Genomic DNA, 13553 nt, shown 5'->3' with positions numbered 1-13553 from the left:
AACAAAAGCAGTAGTGTGGATGACCTGCCAGCCATTTCCCAGGTGATGAATTTCCTTACGTGTACATGTGCTGGGAAGAGAGTATTTAATCTCTCTCTCTCTTTCACTCTCTCCCCTTCACCCTCCAGTCGTCTAGCGAGATGAATGACTCATGTTTATAACCCCTACAAAGCAACACATCTGCTCTGTGCCCGTCCCATACTCTCTCCCTCTGTTTGCCTCTCCTTTCTTTCCTTTTCTCTCTCTCTCCTCTCTCTCTCTCTGTCTCTCTCTCTCTCTCTTTCTCTCTGTTTCTCTTTCTCTCTCTCTCTCTCTCTCTCTCTCTGTCTCTCTCTCTCTCTCTCTCTCTCTCTCTCTCTCTCTCCCCCCCCCCCCCTCTCTCTCTCTCTCTCTGTTTCTCCCCATCCCCATAGAAATCTGGTTTGTCTGTCTATTCAATAGCCATTACAGGTGAAAAGGGACTGGTCAACGGTTTATGACAGTGGATTTGGTTGACTGTTGGTTTGACTAGGGACAATGGAGAAAAATCGACTGTTCAGCTAACTCTGACATACAGCATTATTACAATAAACAAATGTGAGTTATAGAGGTATAACAGATGAACATCACACTCGAACACAAAACACACCGCACATCAAAGGTATAAATAATCAAACAGCCCACAATCAAATGGGAGTCAGACAAGGAAGATACATTTTAGAAGAATCTATTATGCTCAAACGACAATAGAGGTTGCTGATAAAAGGGATGGGAATAAATGGTTGTTTTATCTCTAAATGTTTCCATTAAAAACGCAGCCTGACTATTTAGGTTCAATCAACCAGTTAGGTTCAATTCCATTTGAAGTAAGGAAACTGAATTCATAGGCTATGTCAAATGTTGAGTCTGATGATGATGTTCCCCAAATCTACTATAATAACCTTATGACAATGTACAGTATATGTACTTAACAATTTGATATTTCAGACTTAGAGATAATGTATAAGCATTGTTATGTATGTGACTGAGAGCTCTTGTCTGTCTCTACGCCCACTGTCCCTAATGTGCAACTTAAAACTATATATAATAATATAATAATATATACCATTTAGCTGACGCTTTTATCCAAAGCGACTTACATTGCAGTGAGTGCATACATTTCAGTATATATGGTCCCAGCGGGAATCGAACCCACAACCTAAGCGTTGTTAGCGCCATGCTTTACCAACTGAGCCACAGAGGACCACAGGACCTGGTGTGTCACTAAATTACCCCGCGCCAACCCTTTTGTACCTCCACCTGTGGATGGGCGTTCTCACAGTCCCTGTTGGTACAGCTGTCTGTGTATTCTTTTGTTGTGTTTTTCTTAGTTTAAGAACAAAATGGCACGAATGAATGTCTTTGAAGCTATGTGGACCCATGGACTGGGCTATTGTTGGTAATGTTGTATTATCTTTTGTCCTCTATTGAGGTCTATAGGTGGTCTGTTCATGACGAACAGCATGTTGAGACTGTTCTCTTTGGTGTGCCGTGGTTTTAAGGGCGAGTGGTTTTTAATGGAGCGCCCAGGGAGGGTGGCGGTTGGCTTCTTTCAAGATGAGGGATTTGGGGTCTTGTCATGTTTTTGAAGCCTTGGACACACACAAACACAGACATACAAACACACCCGTTCCTCTTTGCTTTTTACACAATCAAATACACACACACACACACACACACACACACAGCTCTGGCACGGTGTGCAGTGCGGGCCCCCACTTATAACACTTATTTGCAAGCTGTAAAAAAAAATCATAAGGAGAAAAAACTGTCATTGATGTGTAAATTTACTATAAATAATTCATTGCCGCTTCTCTCACCCACAAGATGGCTTGATCTATGTTCTCAATTCTCTCTTCTTTAACTCTCTCTCCCCCCTCCCCCCTCTATCTCTGTCCCTGTCTTTCTCTCTCTCTCTCTATCCGTATGAAACAAAAGGTCCACTGACAGACTCCTTTTTAGTTTTTCTTCTTTTGTAGTCTACCTCTGATGGACGTGAGCGATAAAGCATTTAAATCTAATACAAAACGAAAGCTGGGAGGCAGCCTCCACGCTCCACACAGGCAGGCAGGCACGTCGGGCTCTCTCTGTATTTCTAACCAGAAACCCATATTTCACATCTGTCATGCTCGAGTTCCAACAGTCACCTACCAACGCTGCAGTACATCACTGGGAGGATGAGTTTATTTTTCTCTCATCTCTCCCCACTTGTCTCACCCAGGATTGCTTCTTCTTTGTTTCCCTGCAGTCCCCCCCCCCCCCCTCTCTCTCTACTGTATTTTTTTTTTTTTTTACATTTATGGCATTTATCCAGACGCCTTTATCCAAAGCGACTTACAACAAATACATTTGTCTAAGTAATCATCTATCCGTCAGTCCTCATAAGATAAAGTAGTCAATGCTCGGACCAGGGGGCTTTTTTAAATTATTATTAACAGGAGAGAAACTTGTACAGGGGGGTAGTGGGGGTGAAGAGGTCTTTCGGAGGGAAGGTCTTGACTGTATCTCAGTCAATTTGATTCCTTTCCACTACGCCTGATCAGCATGTGTGCTCAAAGGGTTAGGGTTAGGGTTAGTGGGTTAGGGTTAGTGGGTTAGGGTTAGGGTTAGTGGGTTAGGGTTAGGGTTAGAGTTAGGGTTAGGGTTAGGGTTAGAGTTAGGGTTAGTGGGTTAGGGTTAGGGTTAGTGGGTTAGGGTTAGGGTTAGAGTTAGGGTTAGTGGGTTAGGGGGTTAGGGTTAGTGGGTTAGGGTTAGAGTTAGGGTTAGGGTTAGTGGGTTAGGGTTAGGGGGTTAGGGTTAGGGTTAGTGGGTTAGGGTTAGGGTTAGTTGTCTCCTTCTCTGTATCTCTCTCTTCCTCCATTCCACACCTCCCTCTCTACTACACAGACCCCCTCATCTACTGTGGCTCTTTGCATATCTATTACTTTCTCTCCCTCTCCACCTCCATGCACTCTCTCCACGGTATCTCATCCTTCACTCTCTCCACTCTATCTCTCTCTCTCTCTCTCTCTCATTTCATCTCTCTCTCTCTCTCTCCCTTTCTCCCTCTCCACCTCTACAGAACCCCCCCAATCTCTAGCCCTCTTACACTCTCTCCTGTCACGGAGAGCGCTCCACGGCTCTGCTTTACATCTGTGCTTTTAGCCTAATGGACAGCTGTGGTCTCATTTCTATATATAACATCCCATGATGAAGTTTCGCGTACTTTCAGCTCCTAGTCTGTGAATGAGTAGGTGTGTAGGGGTGTGTGTGTGTGTGTGTGTGTGTGTGTGTGTGTGTGTGTGTGTGTGTGTGTGTGTGTGTGTGTGTGTGTGTCTGCGTGCGTGAATGCGTGCGTGCGTGCGTGTGTGCGCGCGTGGTTGAAGACGAATTGCCATTGTGGTTTTGCAAAATGTGTGTGTGTGTGTGTGTGTGTGTGTGTGTGTACATTGAATATGTGTATTTATTGTGTTTATGTACTGTATAACAGTGAGTGTGTCTGTGCAGGTGTTTGTCGGTGTGTGTCTGTGTGGTAGGTTCAAGGGTAAGTAATAGTGTTAAGAAATCAGCTGGTGGTCTGGTCATATCAGTCGAGATTATAGAGCTTAGTCCCTTTATCCTCATCTCTGTGTAATTAACAGAGAGAGGAAAAAAAAGAAAGAAGAAAATAATCCTTCCTTCTTCTAGCATTGTGACTGCCAATGGCACCTGGTCCTAGCATAGAGGTTTGCTTATGATGACTGATGAATGGACGATTCGCTCACTTTCGACAAATGTACTTGTTGTAAGTCGCTTTGGATAAAAGCGTCTGGTAAATGTCAAAAATGTAAATGAAAGAGAGGGAGGCTGATAAAGAGAAGGGAGGAGAGAGCGCAGGATGGAGAGGGGTATTTCAAGAAACCCTCCCCCTTAAACACACACACACACACACGCACACACACACGCACACACACACACAGGATTGTGTGTAATGACAGGGCAGACTGTGGACTGTGTATTTGCGTACATGATGATGATGTGTAGCTAAGTACCATGTCCAGAACAAGTAGCACAGAGAGGATATGATCTGAGCTGTATGTGGTTTCTAGTGGAGAGCTGCCCCAGATTTGCAATATGCTGTTATATACGGGTACATGCTGTGTATAACCACTGTGGCACTGGGCTCTGCATGTGACATAGAGTATTATGTGGAGAGAGAACGTATTTTCTTCGTACGGATATAATTGCAGCATTTATAAAGCGCTTTTCTTCAAGACTCACAGGGCTAACATTGTGGAGCAGGATCACGGATGAACTGATAGAGGGTAACGCTATCATTAGAAAGTTCCGAACAATATAAAGAGCGCGTGGGTGTTATCCAATCATAACTTCAATTACATTTCTATTTCTATAACAATTAGTATTTCTCAGAGTGTAGATGAGAAAACCACACAGGATTTCATACAGCAGTATCAAAAAAGAACGGAGCTGAAAAAGCAGTGGCAGATATGGAATCGGCTCTGTGTTGTTAGCCTTGTCACCTGAGTCCTGGCGCGTGAGTAATATCTGAATCACAGAGAAAAAGGTGTGTGTCAGGGGAGAACTGGGAGGGAAGCCAGATGGAGAGAAGGATAGAAAGCGAGGGGGGGGGGGGGGGGTAGAGGGAGGGAGAGACAGGCTTATCTACAACTGACGGGAATGGGGATGTGTGTGTCTGTGTGTCTGTGTGTGTGGAGGGGGGGGGGGGGGTGTCCCTAGAAAATGCACTCAGATGCAGGATCAGATTAAACATCTGCACACACACACACACACTGTGACATGTGCACACACACAGGAAGTACTCTACCAGACAAAAACACACACGCACGCACCCACACAACCACACACGCACTCACTTCTTCAGGGCAAGTATTACGATATCAAACTATACTGTGTTTATTTACGCAAACGCACACCGCTGCATTTTGGTTGTGTTTTGGAGGGAAAAAATGATTAGAAGAACAGAGAAAGAGAGAAGAGAAAAGGAGGGGGGATGATGGAGGGATGAAAAGGAGGGGGAATGATGGAGGGATGAAAAGGAGGGGGGATGATGGAGGGATAAAGAAGTCATAGATTAGGGATCCTGTTACTGCTATAAAAAAACATTACTGGCAAGGGGGACCAGCCTACACACACACACACACACAGAGACACATACACACACACACACACACATACACACAGACACACACACACACACACACACACACACACACACACACACACACCTAACTCACACACTTTCACACGCATATACTGTACAGTACACAAGTGAGCACAGACCCTTTTCCTCTAAACCCCCCCCCCCCCACTCTCTCTCTGTTAGTTCAATGAAAGAGGATACTGGAAGCCTTCATTCCTCCACACATTGAAATCTGAACTGCCTATTTAGCCCTCTGTCTCTCTCTGTGTCTCTCCCTGGGTCTCTGTGTCTCTCCCTGGGTCTCTGTGTCTCTCCCTTGGTCTCTATGTCTCTCCCTGGGTCTCTGTGTCTCTCCCTTGGTCTCTGTGTCTCTCCCTTGGTCTCTGAGTCTCTCCCTTGGTCTCTGTGTCTCTCCCTTGGTCTTTAGCCTGTTAGTGTAGGGTGTAGCTGTGATCTTGACTTATAAAAACTCTGGCTCTGTAGAGATAAAACTCTGGCTCTGTAACTCTCTCTCTCTCTCTTTCTCTTTCTCTCCCTCTTTCCCTCTGTCTAACTGTCTGACTCTCGCACACATGTACACATGTATCTCTCTCTCTCTTTCTGTTTCTCCTCTTTCTTTGCAGCCCTGTCTTCCCCCTCCTGCCTCCCTCTAGCATTCTAACTCTCCCTCTCCATCACCGTCTCCCTTGTCTGTGTCTCCGTTTCCGTATGTGTGCCCTCTCTCTCTCTCTCTCTCTCTCTCTCTCTCTCTCTCTCTCTCTCTCTGTATATACAGTGCCCTCCAATATTTGGGGGAGGATTTGGTTCACCATTTAGAAAGTACATTTTTTGTAAAAATCATATCATGTCCAAATAAAGTACTCATGTTTAGTATTTGGTCGACAATCCTTTGCATGCAAATATGACCCATTGACCCCACCAGACGCTGGGTATATACTGGTAATGCTCTGCCAGGCCTATACTGCAGCCGTCTTTTTTAACGATGTTACAAACTGTTGATTTTTGTAGGTCTAAGGTTTTGTGATAGATTTTTCTGACATTTCAGCCTCATAATGGCTTCCTTGACGTCTCTTTGGTCCTCATGTTGACAGACACCGGACAGCAGACAGACTCCAAAGGCAAATGGAAAATCCTCGAATCAATACTAAACATTGACAGCTCTATTATGCCTGCAGAAATGATGTGACTAACCAGAAACACCTGTCAAGCCAATTTTCCAATACTTTTGGTGCCATAAAATAGGGGGACTATGTATAAAAATGTCATTTCTAAATGTTGAAACCAAAAAAGCAAACATTGAATTAAAGCTGAGAATCTATACTTTTACCTCATTGTAATGGTTTGATTTCAAATCCAAACAGTTGGGAGTATAGAACTAAAATAAGACCAAACTACTTCCTCTTTCCAATACTTATGGAGGGCACTGTATCTACCCCCCCCCCCCCCCCCTCTCTCTCTCCCTTTCCCTCTCCCTCTCCCTCGCTCTGTGTAGCTGGGGTAGTCCCAGTGGCATCAGCAGCTGGCCACATCGTCGTCTCTCTCTCTCTCTCTTCTCTCTCTCTCTCTCTTTCTCTGGGAGTATGTGTACAGCAGCACACTGCAGTCTGGAGGGAGGGAGGGAGGGAGGGAGGGAGGGAGCACTGTGGGCTGTACTGATGAATTTAGGCTAAATATATGTGGGGATGTATTTAGCCTATATTGTAGACTGCAGAGGGTTATGGAATATGCACATCTTATAATTGCACACTGTATCATTACAATCCATTCTGACAGCATTAGGGCTATTGTTCACTCAGTTGTTTGTTCAGGTTAAAGCCAATAACCTGGGGGGGTGGGGGGGGGGTGTGTGGATGGGGGGGGGGTTGTACTGGGACTGCTGAGGTGGACCGAGCATACGTTCGCATCGACAGTGGCCAGTTAGCAGTATTTAGTGTGACCGCTAATCCATATGCCCAGTCAGCCGCACGCACGCACGTACACACGCGCATACACACACACACACACACACACACACACACACACACACACACACACAATCCATTGGCATCTGACCTTTATGAGAAACGGGGTGGGGATCAGCTGAGCAGAAGCAGCTGTCAATCAAAGAGCTGCACCCCCCCCACCCCCCACCGTGTTTCCATCTGCTCGATATTCTCTCCTTCATTAAGTTATCAGTGTTTACGCCGCAGACAGGGAAGTAGGGGGAGACACAGGGAGCCAGACAGGATAGGAGGGAGAGAAAGAGAACGAGAGAGAAAGAGGGGAGGTAAGGAGAGGAGAAGCAGACGGTGAAAGTCAGAGTATTTTTCTCTCTCATACCCTCACATCAACTCACTCAGCATGCATTGGCAGACTCAAAGGCGCACACACCACACACACACACATTTTTACACACACACATTTTTACACACACACACACACATTTACACACACACACACACACATTCACACACACACATTAATGCATGCACAAATTCAGTGAGTCACAGCATTGCAGACTTTGTAAACACCGTTTGATGATAGCCATATCACGCTGAGCTTAAGGCCTCAGCATGCAGAGACAGTGTGTGTGTGTGTGTGTGTGTGTGTGTGTGTGTGTGTGTGTGTGTGTGTGTGTGTAAGACAGAATGATAGATAGACAGAAAGAGATAGATAGACAGACATTGAATTAGGGTGTGTTTGTGTTTGTGTGTGTGTGTGTGTGTATGCGTGTGTGTGTGTGTGTTTGTGTGTGTGTGTGTGTATGCGTGCGTGCCTCAGCTTGATTGGATCCTCTTTTACTACATGGATTTCCTTCATTTTTCATGTTTAATATTTAACAACCTCTGCCCCCCTCGGGACATGAGATCGGAAGAGCGTCTGGGAGGCGTCTGCAGCTTATCAAGGACACACACACACACACACACACACACACACACACACACACACACACACACACACACACACACACACACACACAATTATGGAGAACACTCTTACTTTTGCATGCACACATTACACATGCGTACACACACACACACACACACACACACACACACAATTATGGAGAACACTCTTACTTTTGCATGCACACATTACACATGCGTACACACACACACACACACACACACACAATTATGGAGAACACTCCACACTTTGGCATGCACACATTACACATGCATACACACACACACACACACACACACACACACACACACACACACAGTCAATGGATCATGACACTGACACCGCAAAGAGGAGACATGCCCCGATGTCCCGCTAGCTGACAGAGAACAGTCTGTTTCTACTGGCTATACTCCACACACACACACCCACACACACACGGGGGCGCACGCACACACACACACACTCAATGGGGAGGTAACAGACATAGCGGGACAGAGAGAAAGGCCTGTTCATTTGTTCTTGGAAACAAACTGCTGTTAAATGATTTATTTGTTCCCCGCCTTTAAGTAAATTTCCCTCATTAAAAAACAGTAGCAAACAAATGAGCCCAGCCCAGAGTGTAGAGAAGTAGGTCACAATCGCTAGCTCAGACTCACCACACGCTGGGGGTCTCAATCTCATGCGTCAGTGCTTATAGTTTTATATCCAGACACACACACACATACACACACACACACACACACATACTGTCACGCAAACAAACACACACACACACACACAAACACACGCATACTGTCACGCAAACAAACACACACACACACAAACACACGCATACTGTCACGCAAACAAACACACACACACACACACACACACACACATACTGTCACGCAAACAAACACACACACACACACACAAACACACGCATACTGTCACGCAAACAAACACACACACACACAAACACACGCATACTGTCACGCAAACAAACACACACACACACACACACACACACACACACACACACACATACTGTCACGCAAACTAACACACACACGCATACTGTCACGCAAACAAACACACACACACACACACACACACACACACACACACATCAGTGCAGACTCAAACATACACACACACAGACTGCAGTTTCAGCAGAAATGGCTAAGCTCTGTCAACAGGTGGAAACAGCACAACATAACCATTACAGGAGGAACACAATGTAGCCTTTCACTACCCTAATTCGAGTGTGTGTGTGTGTGTTTGTGTAAAGTGTGTGTATGTGTGTTACTAAATTTTTCTTTTAATCTGAGTTGGATAACTGGATGTTTGGTGGATGTGTGTGTGTGTGTGTGTGTGTGTGTGTGTGTGTGTGTGTGTGTGTGTGTGTGTGTGTGTGTGTGTGTGTGTGTGTGTGTGTGTATGTGCGTGCGTGCGTGCGTGCGCGTGTGTATGTGTGTGCTTCCAAGCATATGTGGGTGTGCATTTCTGTGTATGTACAGTATGTTAAAGTGACTTTTATTCAACAACCAACACAGAGACTCTCACCACAATCCTAATCAAAGCCAACATCAGTCAGAAAAACACAATTTCAAGTTGACAAACCAGGGCCTGTGTCTATAACTCCTATAGTGGGAAATAAATCTACAACAGTACCAGTCAAAACAGAGCAGATTAAAGGCAGCCATATTTTCTGCTGACGCCCCTCTGGCGAGTCAACAAGTTGTGTGCCAGCAGAGTTTCGGAACTCTTTCATAAGAACTTGTTTATTTGCAGTGTCTGTTGACTGTTCTTGGTGTCAGGGATGATGGACGGTTGAAATGTTCCACTCGAGTTGATGATAGATTGCACTGAAGCAGAGGTTCTTGCTAGGTTTAAAAGGGAGGGACATCATGATTTGTTGAGTTCAATGTATAACTGTTTCACCCACAGGCCACAGGTTTGTATTCCATCAATTGCCGTTGCAGGCAATGGCACACAATGATATCCAATCAAATGCAATAATGACAAGTGTAAATGCATTCTCATTTCCTTGCGCACCCCCTTACTCACACATACAGCGCCCTGCGTAAGTAATGGGACAGTGACGCATTTTTTTCTTGTTTTGGCTCTACACTCCAAAAGTTTGGATGTTGACCCGGGCCAGTCCACTTTAGGGGGGTCCGCTCCCCATCTTACAGCATCCCGTATGGCCATCGGGGAGTGGCCCCCTATGAAAGTGGGCCAGCCTGTATCACTAGTGGGCTGATGATTCAGACGGTTTGTACGGCTCCTCCGTTGACATTTTTTTCTTATTTATTTTTTTTCTTAGCAGCGAACAGCCAAGACCAGCCCAAAATCGGACCGGACCTTCTGGCATTTGGCCGAACTGACAGATGGCCAGTCAGGGCCTGGCTATTGGTGTCTGTCAACATGAGGACCAAAACAGTGTCAATAAAAGTCAAGGAAGGCTCTTTTTAGGCTGAAGAATCGGAAATAACTATCAGAAACATAGCCAAAACCGTAGGCTTGCCAAAATCAACAGTTTGGAACATCATTAAAATTAAAAAAGAAAAAAAAAAAAAGCACTGGCGACCTCGCAAATGGGCTGGTAGACCAAGGCAGACTTCTACAGTGAATTAAGAAAAACCCCAAAACTGTTATAATAACTGTTCCACAGATCAGGAACACTCTCCAGGAGGTAGGCTTCACTGCAAGGTGCAAACCACTAGTTAGCCTCAAAAACATGATGGCCAGGTTACGGTGTGCTAAAATGTACCTAAAAGAGCCTGTAGAGTTTTGGAAAGATGAGAGAAAGATTAACATGTACCAAAGTGATGACGAGTAAAGTGTGGAGAAAGGGTTAGATTTACAGCATACCACCTCATCTGTGAAACATGGTGGGGGTGTTATAGTTTGGGCATGTATAGCTGCTACTAGAACTGGCTAACTTGTCTTCATTGATGATGTAACTGTTGACAGCAGCAGCAAGATGAATTCTGAAGTGTACAGAAATATCTTGCCAGCCCAAGTACAAGCAAATGCCTCCAAACTCATTGGACGGCGCTTCATCATACAGCTGGACAATGACCCAAAACATACTACCATAGCAACTAGGGAGTTTTTCGGGGCTAAAAAGTGGAAAGTTGTTGACTGGCCAAGTCAATCTTGAGATTGAAATCAAATTGAACGTGCATTCCATTTGCTAAAGAGGAGAGGAGGCAAAACGTCCTAAAAAACAACAATAACTGAAGATGGCTGCAGTACAGGCCTGGCAGAGCCTCACTTGAGAAGATACTTGGCGTCTGGTGGGGTCAATGGGTCGCAGACTTCAAGCAGTTATTGCATGCAAAGGATTGTCCACCAAATACTAAACATGAGTGCTTCATTTGGACATTTCATGAATCTGTCAGTTTTGGTGGTCTAAAATAGGGGGTAATTGTTTTGATTTAAAATCCAAACTTTTAGAGTGTAGAGCCAAAAGAAGAAAAAATGCTTCACTGTCCCATTACTTAAGCAGGGCACTGTATGTGATTGCAAATCTGCAGTGTGGATTCCAATGTCAGTCTAAAACATGCCATTGTGCCAACTACACGCTTGGGGCAGAGAAACTCAGATCTGAGGGGTGTGTCTCATGAATATCATAGAATCTATGACATAGATACACACATTCCTATCTCATATTTAGTCGTTAAAAATCTATTTGATAGATTATGGTTTATGAAATGATAGAGAGGACAGACACTTGGTGCTGCTTTGAAGATCTCCCTCAAACGCTATGAATCCACATCATCCACTTACATCAAAAGTTTCACGTGGCAAACATTTTTAAGCAAACAATTTAATTCCACTCCAAAGCAGGTCTTTTTTTAATGTATTTGAGGTATATTAAGTACACATTAAATATATACTGTATACAGTCACCGAGCACTTTATTACGAACACTATACTAATATTGGGTAGGGCCTCCCTTTGCTCTCAAAACAGCCTCAATTCTTCATGGCATTGATTCCACAAGATGTTGGAAACATTCCTTTGAGATTCTGGTCCATGTTGACTTGATTGCATCACGCAATTCCTGCAGATTTTTCAGGTGCACTTTCAAGCTATGAATCTCCCGTTCTACCACATCCCAAAGGTGTTCTATTGGATTCAGATCTGGTGACTGGGAAGGCCACTGAAGAACACTGAACTCTGTCATGTTCATGAAACCAGTTTGAGACGACTTTTGCTTTGTGACATGGTGTATTATCATGCTGGAAGTAGCCATTAGAAGATGGGTAAATTGTGGCTATGAAGAGATGCACATGGTCAGCAACAATACTCAAATCGGCTGTGGCATTCAAGCGATTGATTGGTATCAATTGGTAACGGGCCCAAAGTGTGCCAAGAAAACATTCCCCACACCATTACACCCCCCCCCCCACCATGAGAAGGTGTTACAAGTGTTCCTAATAAAGTGTTTGGTGAGTGTATATATGTATATATACATGTTTTTTTTGGGGAGTGGTGCAGTCCCACTCTTATATATATTTTTTTTTATAGGATAGAGACAGAAAACCAGGCCACCAAAGCAGGTCTGACAAAGAACAACCAAAGACTATTTAGTGGTAATTTATAGCTTAATGATAACGATGACATTCCAGTTTTGGGAATTTTTATGGCCATAGGACATAGGAATTTAATAGAAAAATCTATCTAGACTTGAACTCAGAGATGATTTTCTGTTGGTCACTGGAGGGGTGTAATTTTGAGAGAGTTTTTTTTTTCAGAATCAAATCACAGTCAGAAGCGCGGCAAACATGCAGAGCCCAAGGAAACCCAAATTTGTCCCACTGAAAGCCAAAATAGGTTTCTGCAAGATCGTCACTCTGTGTCAGTTATGGCCAAAAGACTAGGGAATATGTCTTTTCATACAGTACCTATATACTATTCCTCTCTCTCCCCTTAAAACATTGCTGACACTGACTCCCTCTCTTTTTCCTCTCTGTCTCTCTCTCTTTCCCTCTCAGGTTTGACTACCAAGAGCTTCTTCACAATTCTACATTCTGCCTGGTCCCCCGAGGGAGACGGTTGGGCTCCTTTCGATTCCTGGAGTCTCTGCAGGTAGAATACACAGTCTTCTAGAAGGAGCAAATAAAAATGGCTCATGCTTACATATAGCCCTTTATGCATTCAGAGGTTGTGCTCTGCTGTACAATACATCATCTATAAGCAAGGCGTTCTAAACACAGTAAGCATTGTGTGCCATGGCGTTGAAGTGGACAGGGTTCTGAGGAAGCACAACCTTGTCTACCATACTGGCTCTACCACCCATGATGTTTTTTTCTTACTGAAACAGCTATGTTACGTTTTACCTAACACTGAACTCCCGGCCTCCTCTGTTCCTTGGCCCCCTCTCTCTCTCTCTCTCTCTCTCTCCCTCCCTCTCTCTCTCTCTCCCTCTCCCTCCCTCCCTCTCTCTCTCTCCCACTCCCCCCCCTCTCTCTCTCTCTCCCTCTCAATCCTTCTCCTTCTCCCCCCCCCCCCCCCC

General features: G+C 44.7%; 1 protein-coding gene across 3 annotated transcripts in view; it reads left to right on the top strand.

Annotated features, from left to right (window-relative positions):
* ext1c (exostoses (multiple) 1c) overlaps positions 1-13553 on the top strand; it is a 51671-nt gene that overhangs the window by 30888 nt on the left and 7230 nt on the right. For all 3 annotated transcript variants that reach the window (XM_083685296.1, XM_083685294.1, XM_083685295.1), the window contains exon 3: positions 13033-13126. In XM_083685296.1, the coding sequence (XP_083541422.1) occupies positions 13033-13126 (94 nt within the window). The remainder of the gene's footprint in view (positions 1-13032; positions 13127-13553) is intronic.

The sequence above is a fragment of the Argentina silus genome, assembly GCF_951799395.1.
Source record: "Argentina silus genome assembly, chromosome: 14".
NCBI lineage: Eukaryota > Metazoa > Chordata > Actinopteri > Argentiniformes > Argentinidae > Argentina > Argentina silus.
The sequence above is the reverse complement of the archived record's forward strand: the minus strand, read 5'-3'. Positions and strand labels throughout refer to the sequence as shown.